The 20138-nt window shown below is 42.5% G+C and overlaps 2 protein-coding genes across 2 annotated transcripts; one reads left to right on the top strand and one right to left on the bottom strand.

Moving 5' to 3' along the window:
• Positions 1 to 764: 764 nt before the first annotated feature.
• LOC134080024 (unconventional myosin-XIX) lies at positions 765 to 14739 on the bottom strand. The gene is made up of 24 exons (XM_062536222.1): positions 14468 to 14739; positions 12637 to 12784; positions 12153 to 12301; positions 11436 to 11549; positions 11037 to 11163; positions 10854 to 10923; positions 10612 to 10714; positions 10097 to 10193; positions 8886 to 8962; positions 8674 to 8764; positions 8320 to 8488; positions 8124 to 8197; positions 7916 to 8037; positions 7414 to 7527; positions 7123 to 7299; positions 6463 to 6603; positions 6067 to 6174; positions 5603 to 5673; positions 5383 to 5462; positions 3869 to 4032; positions 3389 to 3518; positions 2436 to 2521; positions 1973 to 2305; positions 765 to 1876 (listed from the first exon to the last, which is right to left on the bottom strand). Exons 1-24 carry the CDS (start codon positions 14585 to 14587, stop codon positions 1763 to 1765), a joined length of 2979 nt encoding a protein of 992 aa, XP_062392206.1. The 5' UTR covers positions 14588 to 14739; the 3' UTR covers positions 765 to 1762.
• Positions 14740 to 14885: 146 nt separating this feature from the next.
• Positions 14886 to 17524, top strand: pigw (phosphatidylinositol glycan anchor biosynthesis, class W). The gene is made up of 2 exons (XM_062536221.1): positions 14886 to 15257; positions 15524 to 17524. The coding sequence occupies exons 1-2, from the start codon at positions 15249 to 15251 to the stop codon at positions 17003 to 17005; spliced, it is 1491 nt and encodes a 496-aa protein (XP_062392205.1). The 5' UTR covers positions 14886 to 15248; the 3' UTR covers positions 17006 to 17524.
• The last annotated feature ends 2614 nt before the right edge of the window (positions 17525 to 20138 follow it).

Raw genomic sequence — 20138 nt, 5'->3', positions numbered from 1 at the left:
CTGAATAAAATAAAATAAAATCTTCCATTTTACGTTGTTATTATATAGATGCTTAAACTGACTTGTTTCGAAACGCTTGTAGCCTATACAAGATGCATCAATATGTGCTTCTCTCTATCTTGAAAAGGTCATTTTTCTAGAATCAAACACAGGAGCATGCTGTAGCAAACAATCATTCTATCAATCATCAAAGCTTTTTTTCTGTGAAGAGAGCTGGGCCTAGCTTGGAGGCAAACAAATTACACCTGGTGCATTTTTCTTTCAATCCTGTGGGAGGCGATAAAGGTCTGTCGCCAGTCAGGACTAGCTTTCCAGACTAGGAATAGAAGGTTCAAGCATTTTTTTTCCCAATGTTGATCACATTACATTTTAAACAAGTGTTCTCTCTCGCCTTTGCACAGACTCATCAGAAAGTCAGTTTACAAATCTATGTTTGTGACCAGTGATCCTATTAGACTGGTTTACTCTGTTGATTGTTGCTCATGAACATCAGACATATTCATTAATACAATGAAGTTTAAGCACAAAATAAATGATAAAAGCTTAATTTCAGTCGGTTAATCATATTTCCCCATGCATTTACCATGCGTGAGGGTTAGCATTGCATGCACATTTCTTTTATCTATACATTGTGAAGGTTATATTAAGTAATGAAATATTATAACCTTATTAAGTTGTCTGAACAAAGTTTGCATAAAGCATAGATTGCACATTTTGAATAGTCTGAATGCATTTTTTTCCCAAAGACAATCTGCTCAAAAATCTGTTGAATACTTTTTATTGCCATATCTTCAGTTAGACGTATTTATCACCTAAAACAGTCTACCCTAATTGATTAATTTCTCCAGATTATAATCTCTATAGAGATTTACAGAAATCAACAACAGTTCAGTTGGCTACTGTTCTGTTGTCTTAAAAAGCAAAATGCCCTACACAAAACATTACAGAAATTGGAGATGGTATGGCGTCATATCATCAGTCATACATGTACATCAGTATCAAATTCACTATGGCACAACACATCCTGAGCAAATTTTGGTCCTCTTATTTGGATAACCACCTGCACTCTCCAGGTGTTTTTGGTAAAGAATGACATTGAGGAATGAGGAATAAGTAAGCCCTTTTTACATTCTGTCACAAATGCTGTACAAACACAATCCCTCTGATATATCGGATTTAAAAAACGTATCCCTTCATCATGAGTCTCTGACCAAACCCAAGCAGTGTTTGAGGTTTTTAGCAGCTTTTAGGGTAGACTGTGGAAGCACTGTATACAATTAGACAACAGGGTCATAACTGGCCTGTAGAACATTGTAGAAATAACAAGCGAGCACAATCAGCAATCAGCAATACTTTTCAAGTATTAACACAAATGCATAAAGCCAGATGATTTCAGCTTCCCTGATGAGGATCTATATTAAACATTTAGAATCTTTGGAATCCTTACTAATGTGACTGACAGGTTACTATACTTCCACTCTAAGATAATTCCTCATAAAAGTACTTTTCTTATTAAAGGTATATTTAAAAAAAAAAAAAAAAAAAAACATTCAGTAAATAATCACCTAGTCATGAACTTAAGGCACTTAAACATTATCAGCCACAAAGTCAGAAGTGGAACACTCATTCTTAAATAATATTTAAATAAGGCAGCCACAGGAACATTTTCCATGGTTGGTTAATTTGTACACAATGTTTTGAAGGTGCAATGATTCTTTTTATACATACTAGTGTTGACTGTGACAGATTAAAATCCCAACTGTCAGCGTTTTTCTAGAAGGATCTGGTTGAGACCTGTGATTCCATCACCCTTTTGTTCGGGATGCATGTTCGCGTAACGGAGTGGTGATCTCTGAAGGTGCAGCTTGACAGAACCCTGATGATGACATCGAGACCAAGTCAGAGCCAGTCAGACAAAAGACAACACACGACACATTTTGACATTCTGAACTTCCTTCACACAGGGTCTTACCCGTGGCTGAGCCCGTATGGAGGCGACGCCCTGGTCGAACTGGTTGGTCTCCACCCTGTACTCGCCACTGCGGAAGGGCATCTTCAGCGACGCCATCATGGACACGACCTTCTGGAAGCCCGTGGCGGTCAGAGCCACGGTGATGTTGGGCGCGGAGGCCAGTGCCAGGCCCATGGGCCAGCTCCGCACCACCACGGGCTCCTGGAGGCTGGTGAGCTGCACCGAGCCCCTCTCCCTCACCAGCGGGTCCAGCACGGGCACTGAGGCCAGAGTCTCCTCGTGCATGTCCTCGGCGTCATCCAGCTCTGCCTCTGCTAGGGCGTCCATTAGCATCTAACAGGGAGCAGCGAGATATTCTACATCAGACCGGCTTATTTGGACCCACTACAAAGCAACAGGACCACCAAATGGCGACCAGCTATTACCACATTAAATGAGAAACGATAAAGAGGACAAAATGTACCCTCCACTCTTTCCATCTCCGCTGGATGATGCAAGCAGCTTTGGTCCATTCCTTTATTTGCTGTCGAATCAGCCAGGATCTCACCACTGCAGAAGAAAATGTTTTTTATTCACCTTCTTCCTTTTATTCACTCTTGCTTCTGGGTGCAACTAAGTTTTGTATGTGGATGAGTATGTATGGACTACTCTAAGAGAATCTTAAGTATGTGTTATGAACAAACTTCATATAAGATCTAACAAACACCTGCTTTGTCAAATCAAATGATAATTCAATTTAAAAAAAAAATCTCCTCTACCCTTACCACCTGGCACCATTACACAATTAACAGTCTGAATGATCAATGTAATTCAATTACTAGGCATGTCTCCTTGGCCAGACAAGCAGCATTAAGGCCAGTGCAAACTCAATGGCCAGCAGTCAATGCATGTTTACGTTTATCTAATCTGTTCCCTTCCGCTGGGATAAGCAGGTGAAGCCAGGTGAAGCACACCGCGCGTAGACACCGGTCAGCTGCCATCTTCTGGCCGGCCAGCCAAACGCACCCGCCAATCAGGTCATCTCCAGGCTGCTGACCTTTTGAAACACCTCAGCCTCTGACTCCCTAAAATCAGTCACACCCTGTCTGTGTGTAAATCCAGCTGGACACCTGTCTCTTTCCATCCTCTCCGACTTGAAACTATCAAATTGGAACGTATTGACCTTTTTCAACGGCATAAACACACAGGTGCATTCCCAAGGCCTTTCCGGTGGCAGGCACAACGACACTGAGCTAATGGTGACTTAAGGACAAACAAAAATAATGAAAAAAGTCTGGTTCATTTTCAGTTGTGTTGTGTTGGGTGCTGAACGTTTCAACCGGCAACGCTCTAGGAACAGATTGAAAGGGTCTATAGTGACGTTTCACAGTCATTCTAATTCAATTGTCTGCTGTGCTGTGTCCTATTGTACTGTACCTGCTTGGATGAGGGTAGCAGCCCGTCTCTTGGCTTCGCGTCTTCTTCTTTGGTATTTCCGCCAGTAGCACTGGATGCAGAAGGCCTTCTGAGATCGTACTTTGGCCCGATGTTCTTCCAGATGCTCCAGCTGTGTATACATTTGAAGGAACCATCTTAGAATCCAACCTCACAGAGTCACATTGCCAGTTAGTCAACGAAGAATTCTAGCACTGTGTTTCAATTACAACTGGGAAAGTATAGCATGAGTCCATTTTTCCATTCAAACATTACTGGATAGCTTATTATTGATACTGATATTGATATTCCCCAGTATCAGTATCCCCCCCCCCCCATACACACACACCACCACCACACACACGCACGCAGCCACACCCAAATACACACACATACACGCAACCACAATCAAAGCCTGCTTATGCCATGACTACGGCCATTCCGTTAGACTGATAAACATAACATAGCGTCACTGATACACACCATGGCATGAGTCAGGAAGACTTTGGTCCTCCCACAATGCACCAGGGAGCTGTGGGAGGCGGTGTCGGAGAGGAGCTGAGGATCAGGGCTGTGCCTTCTTAAAACCACTCTGAGAACATCCATCACAGCTGAACCAAGGCTGTCCTTGTCTCCAGACTCAAATCCTAACAGCGAGACAGAGGGAGAGAAAGGAGATTTAGACAATAGCAGACAGCACGTAAACAAAGATCTGACACACTGAAAAACAATGGAAATAAATGAGTTGCCATGCAGAACTATCCATGCTCTCAACAACACAAGCTTGATTTAGACAGATGCACAACATGAATTTAACTGAAAGGTCATTTGAGTACACATTCGGTCACCTGAAATAAACTATGTGATACCTAATCTGTAACTTTAAACTTTAAACATAAACACAAGAATATTAAGTTACATTAATTGTGTGTGACACAAGACCAATACTAACAGCATTGTTTAGTTTAAAATGTTATAGCATGCCGGCTACTGTTGACTTCAGGTTTGGAAGTCCTCTGGGATTCCTAGCTCCTCCTAACATGCAGAGGTTCCTTTTCTGGCATGCAGTTCACATTAATACATGCATGTATTTACCTGTGCACTAGCCTCCTGTGCCACAGGTACCCTTTCATTCATAAGAGGATCCAACATAGATATAGAAGGAATACTAGTGAAACTGACAAGAAAGAGAGAAGGAAGGGAAGGAATTGAAGAACATGAAAAGAAAGAGAGAAAAAAGAGGAATGTAGAGGAGGCATGATAGCTACAAGGTAAGAAGGAAGGTGCCTGCTTGATAACCCTAGTCAAATGCTGATGTTCTTGCCCATAAAGGTTGATTTGCTTGTGTTTTTGATGGCAAATGGGCTTGGTTGCTGATTGGCCACGGTGTGAAATTCCCTACCTATAGCACTAGGAATGTAACTAGGAATCTCTCCTGCATATATTTGAAAATGAAAACAATAAAGATTAAATGCGATACTTTGGTAAAGGGCTATTGATATGTGGGCTAAACAGCGAAACAAACTACCCCCACCCCTCATTTTCCCACACTTCGAACTGTTTATGGCACTGGCAGAGCAACCTGTTCAGTCCTGGCTCTGCAAATGTGAGAAAGAGAGCTAGAGCCATGGGTAGCCGTTATCATATCATTGCTGAATTCCAATTGGATATTCTAATCGAGGGCTCCGCCTTTAAAAACTAAGGCTAAACAGTAGTCATTGTATTGGTCTGATGCTGCGTTTGTTCAGAATGTCAGAGTTAACATTGACATAGACATGTCCTGTGATATTAACCACAAACCACTAGCTGATAAACAATGACTTGCACATTGTCACACACTCAAGAAACGTCCTAGTTCGCTGCCTTCAATTCCAAGGACCAAAGAAAATAGGGATGGCATGTGTAACCGGAGAGTCGCAACAGGGTTTATCCGATTATATGAACTTCAGCATAAGCAATTTCCCGATATATTTCCCCTGCTTACTCATGTCACTCACCGTTCTGATTGGCCAGCGGAGCAGGTGTTCTGGTGTGCGTAATCAGTCCATAACGTTGCAGGAAGCTTGCGTAAGGAATCCTGGAGACATGGAACAGTACAGAACCGCAGTACATATCATAGCTGTAACATTACTAAAATTAACCTTAATACCTACGCATGAATCATATCATTCACATTATGTAAACACACCGACACTTAAGGAGGGATTAAGCTATTACCTTATAGGAAATCCTGCTGCACTTATGTTGATGGTCTCCACAATACCACACGCCTCCAGCTGAGTAATCACCTAGGAGAACACAGAGTCTCTTATTTAAACTTATGTCACAGAGGTAACTTACACTCCCAGCTGGCCATGCTCTGATGAAGGCTGTGATGGCACACCGTAAAATTGAATAACCATGTGAAATTAAAGGCTTTTAAAACATATGACCCCCGTGAGTGCCTCAGATTTTCTTTAAAAACACACACTCATAGTATTTTTGAATTTTGTTTTAAACACTAAACATAAAACTGAGACCAAGTGAAAACACAGATGGGTACAGATGCCCACACATGACGACTCACTGATTCACTGAACACTGATCTTTCAGAAGAACACAGCAGAATCCTTGACAAGTTAAACGTTCTGAATATCAACATGAACTGTAACTGAACCCAGGGATCTGTGGTCAGTTCTTACCTCCTCCTTCTTGAAAGTGAGAGGCCTGCAGTCTGGGTTGGGTTTGATGCAGCGTGTGTAGTGGGGCGTGGTGCTGTGCAGGATCTTCATCAGGCTCTCCAGAGAGTTCTGAACAGGACACAGGACACAGCAAAAGGTGAGAGAAGCCACCAAAGGCTGCATCTGTTTCTGAGTGAATGTTTTTGTGTACCTACTATAATACTACTATCCAATCAAGTACATAAAAGTAAACATGCGACTTATAAGACTTCACCAGTCATTCTAATTTGGACCAAATGACTTTCAGGATATATTTAAAAAAATAAAAAATAAATAAACAAAAACAGGGGAAAAAAACAACACAAAACTATGGTTCAACCTCAGTGGTTAAGTATTCATTGTTCTGTATTTCCATACCTTAAACTTGGACACAACAGTGACCACTTTGTTGTGTCCTCGGGTCGTCTCCCCCTCAGCATCAGTGTCAGCAAACAGACTGTGCATCAATGGGTCCTCCGACTGCTGCAGGAGTCGGATCAGCTCAGGGGGGACTGGGTCCTGCGGGGGAACACAAACCGTTTACACTAAGTGCTATGGAACACAAACCATTTACACATACAGTAGTGCTGTGGAACCATTTACACATAGTGCTGTGGAACACAAACTGTTTACACATAAGCCACGTTTACATGGACACTATTCCGATTAGAGACGGAAAAACAGCTCAATCGGAATAAAACTTAAAAAAAAAAAACTGTCCATGTAAACGTGGCTATTGTGCTGTGGATCACAAACCGTTTACACATAGTGCTGTGGAACACAAACCATTTACACATAGTGCTGTGGAACCATTTACACATAGTGCTACGGAGCACAAATCATTTACACACGACGCTAAGAAACACACACCATTTACACGCAGTGCTAAGGAACAGAAGGCAGCAGACAATAACTAAGGTATAATATGGCACCCTACCCCCAGGCAAGGGAAAAGGGGCAAAATAGTGACCTTCAAACTAGGCCACAATGACAACAATGACGCGTCCATTAGTGTGCTAAAGCAAATTGTAAACCTACCTTGTTCTTCTCCATCATGCCTTCGATCTGATAGCCGACCTTGCCAGCGTAGTGGGACACAATGAAGTGTGGCTGCGGACTGAACTTGTCCCAGCTCACTTGGTCATTACTGGACAGCTCTTTCTCCAGGCGACCCATGAACTGCTTGGCGTCAGAGGCTCGGTTCAGTCGGCAGACCTGAGGAAAAAAAGGCAAATCAATTCCTTTCAATACTCGGTGCAGCTTAAATATGGCAAGATCTACCGTACTAGCGGAGCTGACATGGATATTGTGTATGAATGCCCAACTTACCTCGTTGAGCAGAGAGAAGATGCTGGTGGGACTGCCCTCTATGAGGTCCAAACAGCGCTGGTTGTCCTGGTACTGGACAAATGACCACTCCAGCCCCTCGGCCACATACTCCTCCTGAATACAGAGGATAAAGATAAAAACTTTAACAGAGTCATACAGCGCTGGCACAACAAGAACCTTAACCGAAGGTCCTGACAAATACCTATACATACGGTTAAATTGGGTTAACTGCAGAGAACTGAATTTCCCTCAAGGGATCAAAAAAGTATATATTAATTCAGGATAAAGATAAAAACTTTAACAGAGTCATACTGTACAGTGCTGGCACAAGAGGAACCTTAACCGAAGGTCCTGACAAATACCTATACATACTGCGTCACAATATCCGTGACTCAAAAAGTAAATATCATGCTTGATAGACATACTAAATATGGCGTGAAAATCAAGTCAGTCCACCACACAAATCATGACCACAGGTTTTTCCTCAGCAAATAGCTCATACCTGCTGTGCTTTGAGGTAGTGGCCTACAAAGTGCTGCTGGAGTTTTTCATTAGCGTAGTTGATACACAGCTGCTCTAGGTTGTTCTTCTGGAAGCACTCAAAACCATAGACATCCAGCAGTCCTGCAGAAGTGGTTAAAATGGATAAAGTCAGGCATGCTGTGAGATGCTACGGACTGAAAAAGAGAGACTGAAACAAGAGTCTGTACCTATGAAGTTGCACCAACTGGAGTTGTCAGCACACATACTCTTGTTGATGAAGGAAACCATCCAGTCAAACAGTCTATTCAGGGAAAAAAAGGGTTAGGTCAGGTGTTAGTCATCTAGATCTAGAGAGACGGAAACATAGTGAGGCAGAAAACATCGGAATCAATATAAAGAGGGGGGGGAAAAACCGTCACTCACTGTGCGTAGATGACCTTGGCCAGGCAGTCCCTCCGCACGCTGCATTCGGCCCGCGAGCAGGGCTTGAGCAGGGTGCTCTGTCTGCCCGCTTTCAGCGCACGCACCCGCAGACAGGACTGCAGCTCCTCCATGGAGATGCCCAGCAACTCCGCAGTCGTCCGCAAGAACACTACAGACAACACACTCGTGATGAGCTTTTACCACTCTGTAGTAAGCTGGTAGTAAATACCAGTGCCATTGATCAGAATATACTGTATATTTTTACTCCAGCTAAAGGGTGTATCGGGTACACAGAAATGTGCCAGTCAATATACAGTATTTATTCATTTCTAGGACACGTGCGGACTCACTGACCTTTTGACTCTTCCCCAAGGTCACAGGGCTGAGATTCATCTATTGGTGGATTGAAGGCCACATTCCCAAGATGGAGGATGCCAGCTAGGATCTGAAAGATGGCACAGCATAAAAACGCTTGGAAAACAAGGCTCACAACTGGGTTTACGACTAGATAACCACTCAAATCAAAGGATGAGGTAAAGGCACTGAGCCCTAAACATGCCTCTTACCCTGAATATCTGTGCCTGCTTCTCAGCGTTAATGCCAAGATGATCCATTGCCTCCAGAGTCTCCTCCAAGCAATCCTCTGCAAAATAAACCAGGAGTGAGAATCTGTCATATCATAACACCGTCATATACTATATCGACAAAAGTATCGGGACACATGTCATTTAACACACAGGAACATCAGACATCACATTCCATAAATCCATATGTATTAATATGGAGTTGCTTCCCCTTTGCAGCTGCTACAAAAACTACTCTTTTGGGAAGGATTTCCACACTATTTTAGAGTGTCTCTGGAGATGTTGGCCCATTTGTTCAGATAAGTATTTGTGAGGTCAGCCACTGATGTTGGACAAGAAGGCCTGGCTTGCAATTTCTCTTCTAGCTCATCCCAAAGGTATTTGATGGCACAGAGAAACCTCTTCTCTGTGGAGCAGTCAAGTTCCTCCACACCAAACTCACCTCATCTTTATAGACCTTGCTTTGTGCGCTGGAATACAGTCATGCTAGAATGGAAAAAGACTTTCCCAAACTGTGCCCAAAAAGTTAGAAGCCCATAATTATCCAAAATGTCTTGGTATACAGAAGCATTACATTTTCCTTCACTAACCCAAGCCCAAGCCCTGGAAAACAGCAATTATACCATGATCGCTCCACCAGTATGACTGTACATAGTGCACCAAGTAGGGTCCATAAAGACATGCTTTAAGTGATTTTGGTATGGAAGAGCTTGACAGGCTCGCAAAGATTAGGGTTCTCTCCACCTTTGGGCTGCCGTGGTGTACTGGTTAGCGCATCGGGCTTGTAACCGGAGGGTTGCCGGTTCGATCCCCGACCAGTCCACCACGGCTGAAGTGCCCTTGAGCAAGGCACCTAACCCCTCACTGCTCCCCGAGCGCCGCTGGTTGGGCAGGCAGCTCACTGCTCTGGGTTGTGTGATTCACCTCACTGTGTGTTCACTGTGTGCTGTGTGTTCACTAATTCGGTTAAATTGGGTTAAATGCAGAGAACTGAATTTCCCTCACGGGATCAAAAAAGTATATATTCTATTCTATTTTTCTATTCTGAGCTAGAACATGTTTTCTCATCCAGCATCAGGTTTAATTTATATACACAGTATATGGTGAAAGAGTTTGTCATTGCACTTGTTGTTATTGCTTTTTATGGAGGAAGAGTGTAAATGAGAGATGGTTCAAGATGAACACAAACTCACCCTCCAAGACTCTGTCAGCGTTTGGCAACCAGTTGAATTTCTGGTCAGGTGGCATCTTCCACTCCTGTCTCTGCTGCTGCGTGGCCCATTTCATCATCTTTTAGGCAAAAACACACACACTTATGAAACAGACACAGATGTTTTGGGTCGGAAGGGGGAATTAAAAAAAATAATTTGACAGCAGTACACGATAAACTTATATGCCTTGTTTGCTCAGAAGTGGGTATAGGACAGTAACGTGATTCACCCAACAGCAATCTGATACCCATGCAGAAAAATGATAATGACCATGAGAATGACTACCCCCAAGAGGTCTCATTCCATCAAATCCGGCCCACTGTCTAATATGAGCCTGGCACCCCTGACCTAGATGCTTGCGACCGCTTGCGACATTCATTCTGTCATAGAATGTTATGTGATCATTCCAATAAGAATGCTCAGCAAATACTGCTATTTCACGTGTGAGGACAAAGCTGAAACCACAACATCAACATCCATTACAAATCTGGACTTGCCTGATAAAATATGTGGAAATTCCTCTCGTTAGCAGCTTGAAAGGCAACCCTGGTCTTTTCCAGTAGATAAGTCTGGACTGATGCCCCAACCAGCAACTGAGACCTGCATAACAAAAGGACACACTGCCCTTCAAGGTCTGCACCAGTCGCCACTGCCCAGGCCCAAGTCACAAGGTGCATTATCACGTTAATCAGGGTTTTATATTATTAGATATAACAGAGAGCAAGGGAACAAGAAGGACCTGTTTAGCTGGAGCTGAATGTATTTTCCAAATCGACTGCTGTTGCTATTCCGTAAAGTGCAGGCGTTTCCTGTTGAAGACAGAGGAGAACAACACAACGTTTAGTATTTGGCGAGGGTACACAAAACTACAACCTATATAAAAACCTGGATTTTTTATTCTCAGAGAGGTCCACGGGCTCACCAAAGGCCTCCATGATGGGGTTGGAGTCCAGGACTCTTTTCTCGATCCTCTCCACTGTGTCCTGGCACGTGTGAGAAGACGCTGCCACTGTGGCGTAGTACTTCATCAGGCACCTGGACGTCCATGTCTATGGACACATCCAATGACAATAGATCAATAACAAAGTATATCAACTAGTGGTGTTGTAACAATTCACACGTAAATTATGGCAATTTATTTAAAATATACCGGTACATATACTGTATATTGGTTGTTGAAAACAATAGGGATATATAAACATTGCCCATTCTGGCATGGTCTCTCTCTTCACCCTCTGCTGGAATGTAATTATGTACAACAGTTGCCCTCGGGACATGAGGTAGAAGTGGTGAACAATTTAACAGAAATAGAACTTCTTACCTTCCCTGCTCCACTCTCTCCACTGACCACGAGGGACTGATTTGTCGGCTCTACTTGGCCCTGCACATTCCTGTAAGCTGCCTCGGCCACTATGAAGATGTGAGGCTTGAATTCCTGTTCAGGTGAAATTGGCAAATGTTTGTCGTCAGTCTTCGTCCTGACTGTGTCTAGTAGCGAACTAATCCCCGTCATTTTGCTGTCATTTAATTAGGTAGCCTTAATCCAGGGGCTTATTTGGACAAAAACCCAAAGGCCACAGCACATTTGATTTGAGTTTCATCACAATTATCAAGTACACACTGACATGGAGTGGTTCATGGTTACGGGCTGCAAACATAAACACTGGCAATGATTAATATGCCCAACAATTTTAAGAGGTGTTTCCTTGTTGGACTAGAATGATTAAGGAATGATTGATTGATGAACTAGGACCGATTATTAATGAACTATCAACAAAGCAGACAGCAATTCTCCAGGTAGTAAAATAAGTATAACAAAGAGTGCATCATTGATCTTCCTTTTTGTGAATTAACTTGGTGTCTCACATCACACTCCTCTGACTCACATGTTAACATGTTTGGGAGAAGCGCCCTTGCTATCTGTGGACATACGCATTTGTCCACAAACACCTTCTGTCTGTGCACACACAGGTGTGTAAACACCTTCACAAAAGCATGTGGTGTCCAGCGAGTGATACACCGTGTCCTGTCCACCCACCTGAGGCTTTGGAGCCGTGTGGTACTCTTTCATCACATCCAGAGAGTAGAGCTGAGGCACAGGATGGAAGGGGTTGAGAGCCACCAGGGTGCAGCCCGCATGAGTGTAGAACACCCTCGCCCTGTACCTGGCCTGCAGGCAGTTAAGGACTAGCGGCACAGGCGAACAACAGGAGGGAGAGAGGAAGGAGAGGTCAACATCACGACTGGCTGGAATTAATTACCTACGAGTCGACACAGCCACACAGGCCACTCAGAGGATATCTTCTGGCATGACTCAACAATGGTAAACTGAGGTGAACAGTTTGCAGACTGCTTATCAAGAAATTATGATTAAACAAGGAAAAGAATAAATCAACACTTTAAATGTTGAAGGCAATTAGGACATCAAGCATAAATTATAAGTGAGGGACACTTTGCTGATAACTCGACAATTACTGCAAAAAAAATAAGCTAAATATGGTTACTCCTCGTGAGGGGCATACCTGTGGTTGGCGTAACTGGATTCACTTTAGTGAGGTCATCGTAGGTGTGGAGCTCGTCTTCGTTGATCAGGAAGGCCCTGACCTCTCCTTCCAGGGAGTCATTGAGAGACTTCCGTCTGGCCTGAATCTTCTCTCGCAGGCCATGGACCTGTGCAACACACACCCCTGGGATCAGTGCGAAATAAGGGAAAGGGACGCGCCAAAAGGGCAAGGCTCTGCTCATGTTTAACAAATATTACTAATCTGAAGGTATGAGTTTGCATGACAAGGCAAATATGTAGCGCTGCGAATCAGTGGTTGGCAAAATGCAGCTGCCCTCTTCCTGTCGCACAGCTGTTTTTTTTTGGCAAAATAAGAAACAGCAACATAAAGTGTTCTCCCTCCAAGCTATGAGGGATTATAATAATAAAATGTTATGTAATACAAAACATGTCACTGACACATCCTTCCCAGATGGCGTGCGGTCCCACATGAATTAGCTCCCTGCGCTGGCCCGTGCCCATTAGTCTCGGGCACAGGCTCAAACACGCTGAAGACACTTGGCTGACGCAGCCTCTGATGGCTTTGAAGACATTTGGGTCAGTCTTTGAGACAACAAAACACACCTTCAGCCCACGTTCCACCAGCCTACTATGTGTGTTTGTCTCTACATGAGGTCACACACGGTTTGTAATGTTAACAATATCTAATAGCACAATCAATTGGCAGTAACATAATTTGTTTTGCTATAATTAAGGATACAATGCCCAGTCTAATTAACTGTTGCATCCTATGGGGAAGAGATGAATTCAATAAAAGATCTGTTAAAGTGAGGAGGATACATGTAGCTAGATATATAGAATGGTTAATGATCTCTACTTAGTGAACAGCTCTGGTAATATGCATCTGACAGGCTGGAAGATCCTGCGTACACAGACACTATGAGGTGCATGTCACATCTTACAAATAAATCCGATACAGAGTGCTTCGCTGGAAGTACTTCAAATTGGCGGATTATGGGATGTACTCCTCAATGGAACGGCATCGTGCGGGATTAACGTTACGATAGTGCACGAGGTCTGAAACTGTGACAGTGTGATTATATCGACGGTGTGGATGGTTTGTAGATAATGCCTCTGTTGCACCGTCCTTGTTTTGACATGACGTCTAATCCCATTGCAAATTACATTGGAATGTGTAATTAACGTGAATGATAGAGAATATCATGATTATCCCAACTGAAGCAATATTTGTCTTTATATATATATATACACACACACACACTGCATGAACGTGCTTTAATTATTAATGTTACTTAGGCCTGTTGATCATCAAGACATTGATATACTGTATGATATGTGCTTACTGTGGTGTTCACATACCGGTAGACACTAAAAGGGTGTTCATAAATTACTTTTTTGAAAATTGTGACTTTGATATCAATTAGATTAGCCAATTTATTTATCCTCAGTGGTATGATGATACACAAGCATGAGGGAATATATCTTGTAAATTCAGATAACTACATGTAGGAGTTATATCCTATACAACAATGCAATGTATTTTAAGACAACAACAGATTGTCTGCGGGCTAACTGCTTCTGCTAACTTTTAGCTATGCCATGTCAAGAATCCCCTCCCAGAAAACTGGCCCACACACCAACTACTGTCCCATAACAGGCACTCTTGTTAGCATTAGCTACAAAATAACTTTTAAAACATTAGCGATAACTTACACATACATTACATAGATAATGTGTTAATAATTGAAGTCAATACTGCTTTTCAAGACAAGTCTTGTTGTAAATAAAAGAGGTCAATTAAACTAAATAACTAGCTAAATCAGACCCACCTTGACTTGGTTGATTTTTCGCCCGCTTTCAAAATTTGTGGATTTGGCACTATCCAAGACGTTACTGTTTGAGGATAATACGCCTTCAAAAGGAATCGTTTGTTGTTTTCTATCAGCCATCGTAAAAAACAACTTCAAAAACTTCCAGTGACTAACACGTTATGTCCCACTACTACTCCATTTCAAACAGAATGGCATTTTTCCAGGTCGTATGTCATAAAATATTCCACAATGAAGGACAAAACACTCCCCGCCTCGTTGGACTCTCAAATCTCACACCGGTTGCTGAAAAATGCCCGAGCCGTCATGCTGGGACAAATGGACAAACACGCCCTCCTCGCTTTCAAACCAGTAAGAACAGAGCTGTGCTCTGACACTTCATATGACACCGCCCAGTAGTATTCATACGCGGAAATGAATGAAAATGCATCGGTAGCTATTGTCAGGCATGGGGCATCAGTAAACTTGTTGGAATCTATTAAATACAAATACATCTGACAGTAACTGAATATTTTTTTTGTTATACATTGATATGACACTGAAATTACACTACCTTTAGCGGGAAATAGCAACGACTAACAACGTCAACAAGTTTTGAGACACCATTGGAGCTATCCTGGAATAGCTATCAATAACCTGAGCTAGCTGCTAGTGTCGAACTTTCGACTCATCTTCAAGTGAAATCTTATTTGTGACAGCGGAAGCAAAGCCATCATGTTTATCAGCTGATTTACAAACCCGGCGATATCGAGGTCTTTGCACGTACAATTTTTCTCCAGCAATGGATGGGGTAGGTTATGAATTTGTTGTGGTCCATCAAACTGTTAGCTAGCTCCCAGTTTGTTGCTTGTTTCTTGTACCTGTTTGAGGTAGATTCTAGAATCATGAACAAGAAAAAACAGGATTGTTTCCATTACAGTTTGAAAATAAATAGCCTACATGAAATCCGAAGCCACACTACAAACAAAATAAAGGCTTGCCAATGACATGTTTAAAATTTCACTTCCTGGTGAAAATGTTCCTGCTTGACATTGTATTTATCTGTTGCATTTACAGGCTATGAGCAAGAAGTTGTTGAAGGAGGCCTTCGTCAGCAATTTGAATGGCACAACTTTGGGAGAAGTTGCTTTTGGATCCTTGGTAGCACCTTTGTGTGTGCTGAGCCGAGGGTTATTTTTCATCCTTTATTATCTCGGCAAAGGGACTTTTCCTCTTTCCTGGAAGTCTCACTTTCTGTTAGACTTTACCTTCTTAGTACTCCCTTTGGTCCTGTACTCCACTTTATTTAGTGAGGTGCTTTATCTTGCTATCACAGGCCTAGCAGTGATTGACATCGGTGCACTTTACCAAGTATACCAAAAGAAGAAACCGGCAGCACCATTACTTGATTTATTGAAGAGGTTTCTCCAGAGTAAAGTTGAGACTAATTTGGTACCTTTTGTAACTGTTTTTAGAGTGGAAGTTAATGTGAAAACGGCCTTATGCATTCTGGCAGTTGACTTCAGTGTGTTCCCACGACGCTATGCGAAAACGGAGACCTACGGAACTGGTGTCATGGACCTAGGTGTGGGAGCTTACATACTTGCAAATGCAATAGTCTGTCCTGAGGCACGGGGAAAAGAAAAGAAGGGGTCGAATTTCAGCCATGTTGTGAGACAACTGTGGTCCGTCTGGCCCTTGGTTTTGCTTGGGATGGCAAGGATGATTAGTGTGAAAATGTCAGGATATCAGGAGCATGTGTCTGAGTATGGAGTTCACTGGAACTTTTTTTACACTTTAGCAATAGTGAGGGTCATAGCATCCATGATATTGGCTGTATTTCCAGTCAACAAATCCTGGCTTTTTGCGGTTTTGATTTCTGGAATTTATCAGGTCATCCTGGAGACAACTAGCCTGAAAACTTTCATTATCCACAGTGAAGATAGGACCGGGAGTTTTCTTTCTGCTAACAGAGAGGGCATCTTCTCTGTGTTTGGCTATGTAGCTATTTACATGGCAGGAGTGCAAGTCGGGCTGTACATAATGGAAACAAGACTACTGATCAAAGACTGGTTGAAGGTTATTAAGAAGCTATTCATTGTGAGTTTTCTATTATATTTGATGTTACACTTCTGTCAGACACGCATAGAACCAGTTTCACGTCGGATGGCCAACCTGCCTTACTGTGTCTGGATTATTGCTGAATGTATGTATTTCTTGACTTGTTTAAGTGTTGTTGATGTTGTTTTACTATTTGCAAAATCCCTGACAAGTTGTTACATAATTCCAACCTCATGGAATCCGCATCAAGATGATGAAATGAAGAAAGCAAATCCAAGAACAGAAATGGAAGGCTTATGCATTATTCAGTCTGTGAACCGAAATCAACTCTTATTTTTCATGATTGCAAATCTAATGACAGGACTTACAAATGTGATTGTAGATACTGTGAGTAGTAATGATTTGTTTTCTGTGTCTGTCTTGGTTATGTACATGTTCATTAATAGTGCTGTCATTTTCATATTGCACCGCAAAGGAATAACAGTAAAGTTTTGGTAGGCCCTCTTCCAACCCAGGGAACTTTTGTATATAGAAGAAACCTGTCAACATAGACAGATTACCAATCTACAGCATGCTTTGTATATATATGCTGCTTGTACAACTAATGACTACTGTTAAACTATTTACATGTTATGATCTTCTCCCGCAGCTAATGCAGTGTTGCATTTGAGATGGAGATGGAGATGCAGGTGTTCATTCAGTTCAAGAGAGACAAATATGCATAGAAAAAGACAAATAAAAATGTCGTTATTTTTGTAGGTGTGGGTACATTGGTGGTGGGAAGTGAGGTTTCCTCATCACTGTGAAGCACTTTGGGTGTCTTGAAAAGTGCTATTTTTAAATGCAAGTTGTTGTGTATATGATACTTTTTCTAAGGGAATGCCAAAATGACAACTGTTCGACATAACTCGCATGAGTCATTATTTAGGTAGGTGCAGCTTGTAATATTGCACCTTTTTTTACGTTCTGGTGTGTTATCGCCCCCACCTGGTCAATAAAAGAAGACATGATACTTTACACAGACTGCTTTTTGTATTTATTTAATTTAAAAACTTGTTTTGAGATGTAGAAAATGTGAAAAATAATTTACACTTTGATCACTTTTCCTGCCACTCTTTCAACAATTGCATTTCTACTGATTCAAACATTTTGAATCAGTAGAAAAACTGACATAGGATGAGTGAGGCTTTTTAAGTGATTTGCTGACATGCATCATAAAATGCAAAAGTTGGACCTATAGACAGATCACTAATCTACAGCATGCTTTGTATATATACAGTATATATACAGTATATATATGCTGCTTGTACAACTATTGACTACTGTTAAACTATTTACATGTTATGATCTTCTCCCGCAGCTAATGCAGTGTTGCATTTGAGATGGAGATGCAGGTGTTCATTCAGTTCAAGAGAGACAAATATGCATAGAAAAAGACAAATAAAAATGTCGTTATTTTTGTAGGTGTGGGTACATTGGTGGTGGCAAGTGAGGTTTCCTCATCACTGTGAAGCACTTTGGGTGTCTTGAAAAGTAATAATAATAATAATAATAATACATTTTATTTGTATAGCACTTTATATTATGGACAATCTCAAAGTGCTACAAAATTATAATGCAAATGGATAACAGATAAAGACAGATAAAAAACAATTTAAAATAGATAACATACACACACACACACACACATACGTGTATAAAATATACACAAACACACACATACAACACACACACACACACACACATCAACAAAATACATTTAACAGAAAGCTTTTTTAAAAAGATAGGTTTTCAAAGGTTTTTTTTTAAAGTTTTCAATGTCTGTGGGGCCCTCAGGTCGTCAGGGAGGGCATTCCACAGCCTGGGAGCAGCAGCAGAGAAAGCTCTATCACCCATCCTGTAGAGCTTGGTTCTGGGGATTTGGAGGGTGTTAATGATTGTTGACCGCAGGGGGCATGAGGAGGTCTGGGGGGTGAGGAGTTCCTGTAGGTAGAGGGGAGCATTGTCCATATATGCACTGGTGGGTGAGGAGTGAGATCTTATACTCTATTCTGAAATTAACCGGGAGCCAGTGGAGACTTTTCAGAATGGGGGTGATATGTTCATGCTTGCGCACCCTCATCAGGATCCTGGCAGCTCTGTTCTGGATGTATTGAAGTCTCTGGATGCTCTTGCCAGAGATCCCAATGAGGAGTGCATTGCAATAGTCCAGCCTGGAGGAAACAAAGGCATGGATGAGCTTCTCTGCATCGCCCAGGGTGAGAGTTGGACGGAGTTTGGCAGTGTTCTTGAGGTGGTAAAATGAAGTCTTGCAGAGATGTTTGATGTGGGTGTCAAAAGTGAGTTGTGGGTCCATTTTAACACCCAAGTTGGTGACAGATGTTGATAAGGAGATGTTTTGTCCAGAGAAGGTGATATTTTTGATGGTGGAAGAACGGAGCTGATGTGATGAGCCAACTAGAATTGCTTCTGTTTTAGAGCTGTTCAATTGAAGGAAGTTGAGCTTCATCCAAGACTCTATCTCCTCCAGACATGTGGTGTGGATGTTGGCAGGGGAGCAGATGAAGTGGGGGTTGTCCTGCAGGTAGAGCTATGTGTCATCAGCATAACAGTGGAAAGTTATTCCGTGTCTGCTAATGATATTGCCGAGGGGGAGCATGTAGATGGTGAAGAGTGTGGGGCCCAGCACAGAACCCTGAGGGACAAGTGCTATATTTAAATGCAAGTTGTGTATATGATACTTTTTCTTAGCCTGGATGCCAGACCGAAGTTTAGCCCCGCCTACATTCTTTTTCTGCAGGGCACTTCGGTCTGGCACTGCTCCATTCAGCTGCTAGGCCTACTATTCGAGATACAGATCTGTTCTGACCAATCACGTTGTCAGGGCGGGCTTTACGTGATGATTGACAGTTGAACAGCAGTGAAGTTCACGGCTGCATGCGTCCTCGTTCGACGAGTTTTGTGTGAGACCATAGGCGTGTTCAAGTTCAACTTCAGGGGAGGGGATACAAACGCTGCTATGAAGTTGTACACTCTGTACCTCCTATAGTCTAGACTTGACCATGTGACGAATCACGAGGCACGGACCCGCACGGACCCTTGTGGATATGAGGAGGCATCTAAACAACTGCCAATTAGGGCAAAGACCTGACGTCATGAAGGCAGGGTCTAGGCTCCGCTGCGCTCCGCAGTATCTCCAAAGCTGCTGCTCCGCTGCGAAGCAGCTGCCTGGCCACGCCTTGCTCCCGCGATAAGTTGAGGCCATGTGATACCGACTGCCGAGTCGAAAACACACCCATCTAGAGACCATCGTGGACAGATTTTTAACCACGTGCATCTTGTGCTGCGCAGTTTTTGTGCTGCGCAGCCATCTTGAACTCGCCTATATTTAACCGCGTGCAACTTGTGCTGCGCAGTTTTTGTGCTACGCAGCCATCTTGAACGCGCCTCATGTTGGCTTAGGTTGATTTTGATTGCAACAGAAACGCTATGGCTATGAATGCATAATTTGTTCATGCAGTTTGGCCTTTCGTTTATCTTCGCTATTGAAACGGAGGTTTTATCACGGATTCACACAACTATTTCTGAACACTTAGACCAACGTGGAAAAACTTCAGTTTCACTTTCACCA

The sequence above is a fragment of the Sardina pilchardus genome, chromosome 5 (genome assembly GCF_963854185.1).
Source record: "Sardina pilchardus chromosome 5, fSarPil1.1, whole genome shotgun sequence".
NCBI lineage: Eukaryota > Metazoa > Chordata > Actinopteri > Clupeiformes > Clupeidae > Sardina > Sardina pilchardus.
Note: the sequence above shows the minus strand (reverse complement) of the source record. Positions and strands in the feature narration are given on the sequence as shown.

What these genes read in the sequence shown, in the direction of transcription:
- LOC134080024 (XM_062536222.1), bottom strand. Translation starts at nt 14,587, where the DNA reads ATGGCTGATAGAAAACAACAAACGATTCCTTTTGAAGGCGTATTATCC. An exon ending in GAGAGAGTGGAGCAGGGAAG is followed by an intron (nt 11,164 to 11,435) that starts GTAAGAAGTTCT and finishes ATGTGTCCATAG; the next exon opens with ACATGGACGTCCAGGTGCCT. An exon ending in TCTTCCTGACTCATGCCATG is followed by an intron (nt 3,519 to 3,868) that starts GTGTGTATCAGT and finishes ATGTATACACAG; the next exon opens with CTGGAGCATCTGGAAGAACA.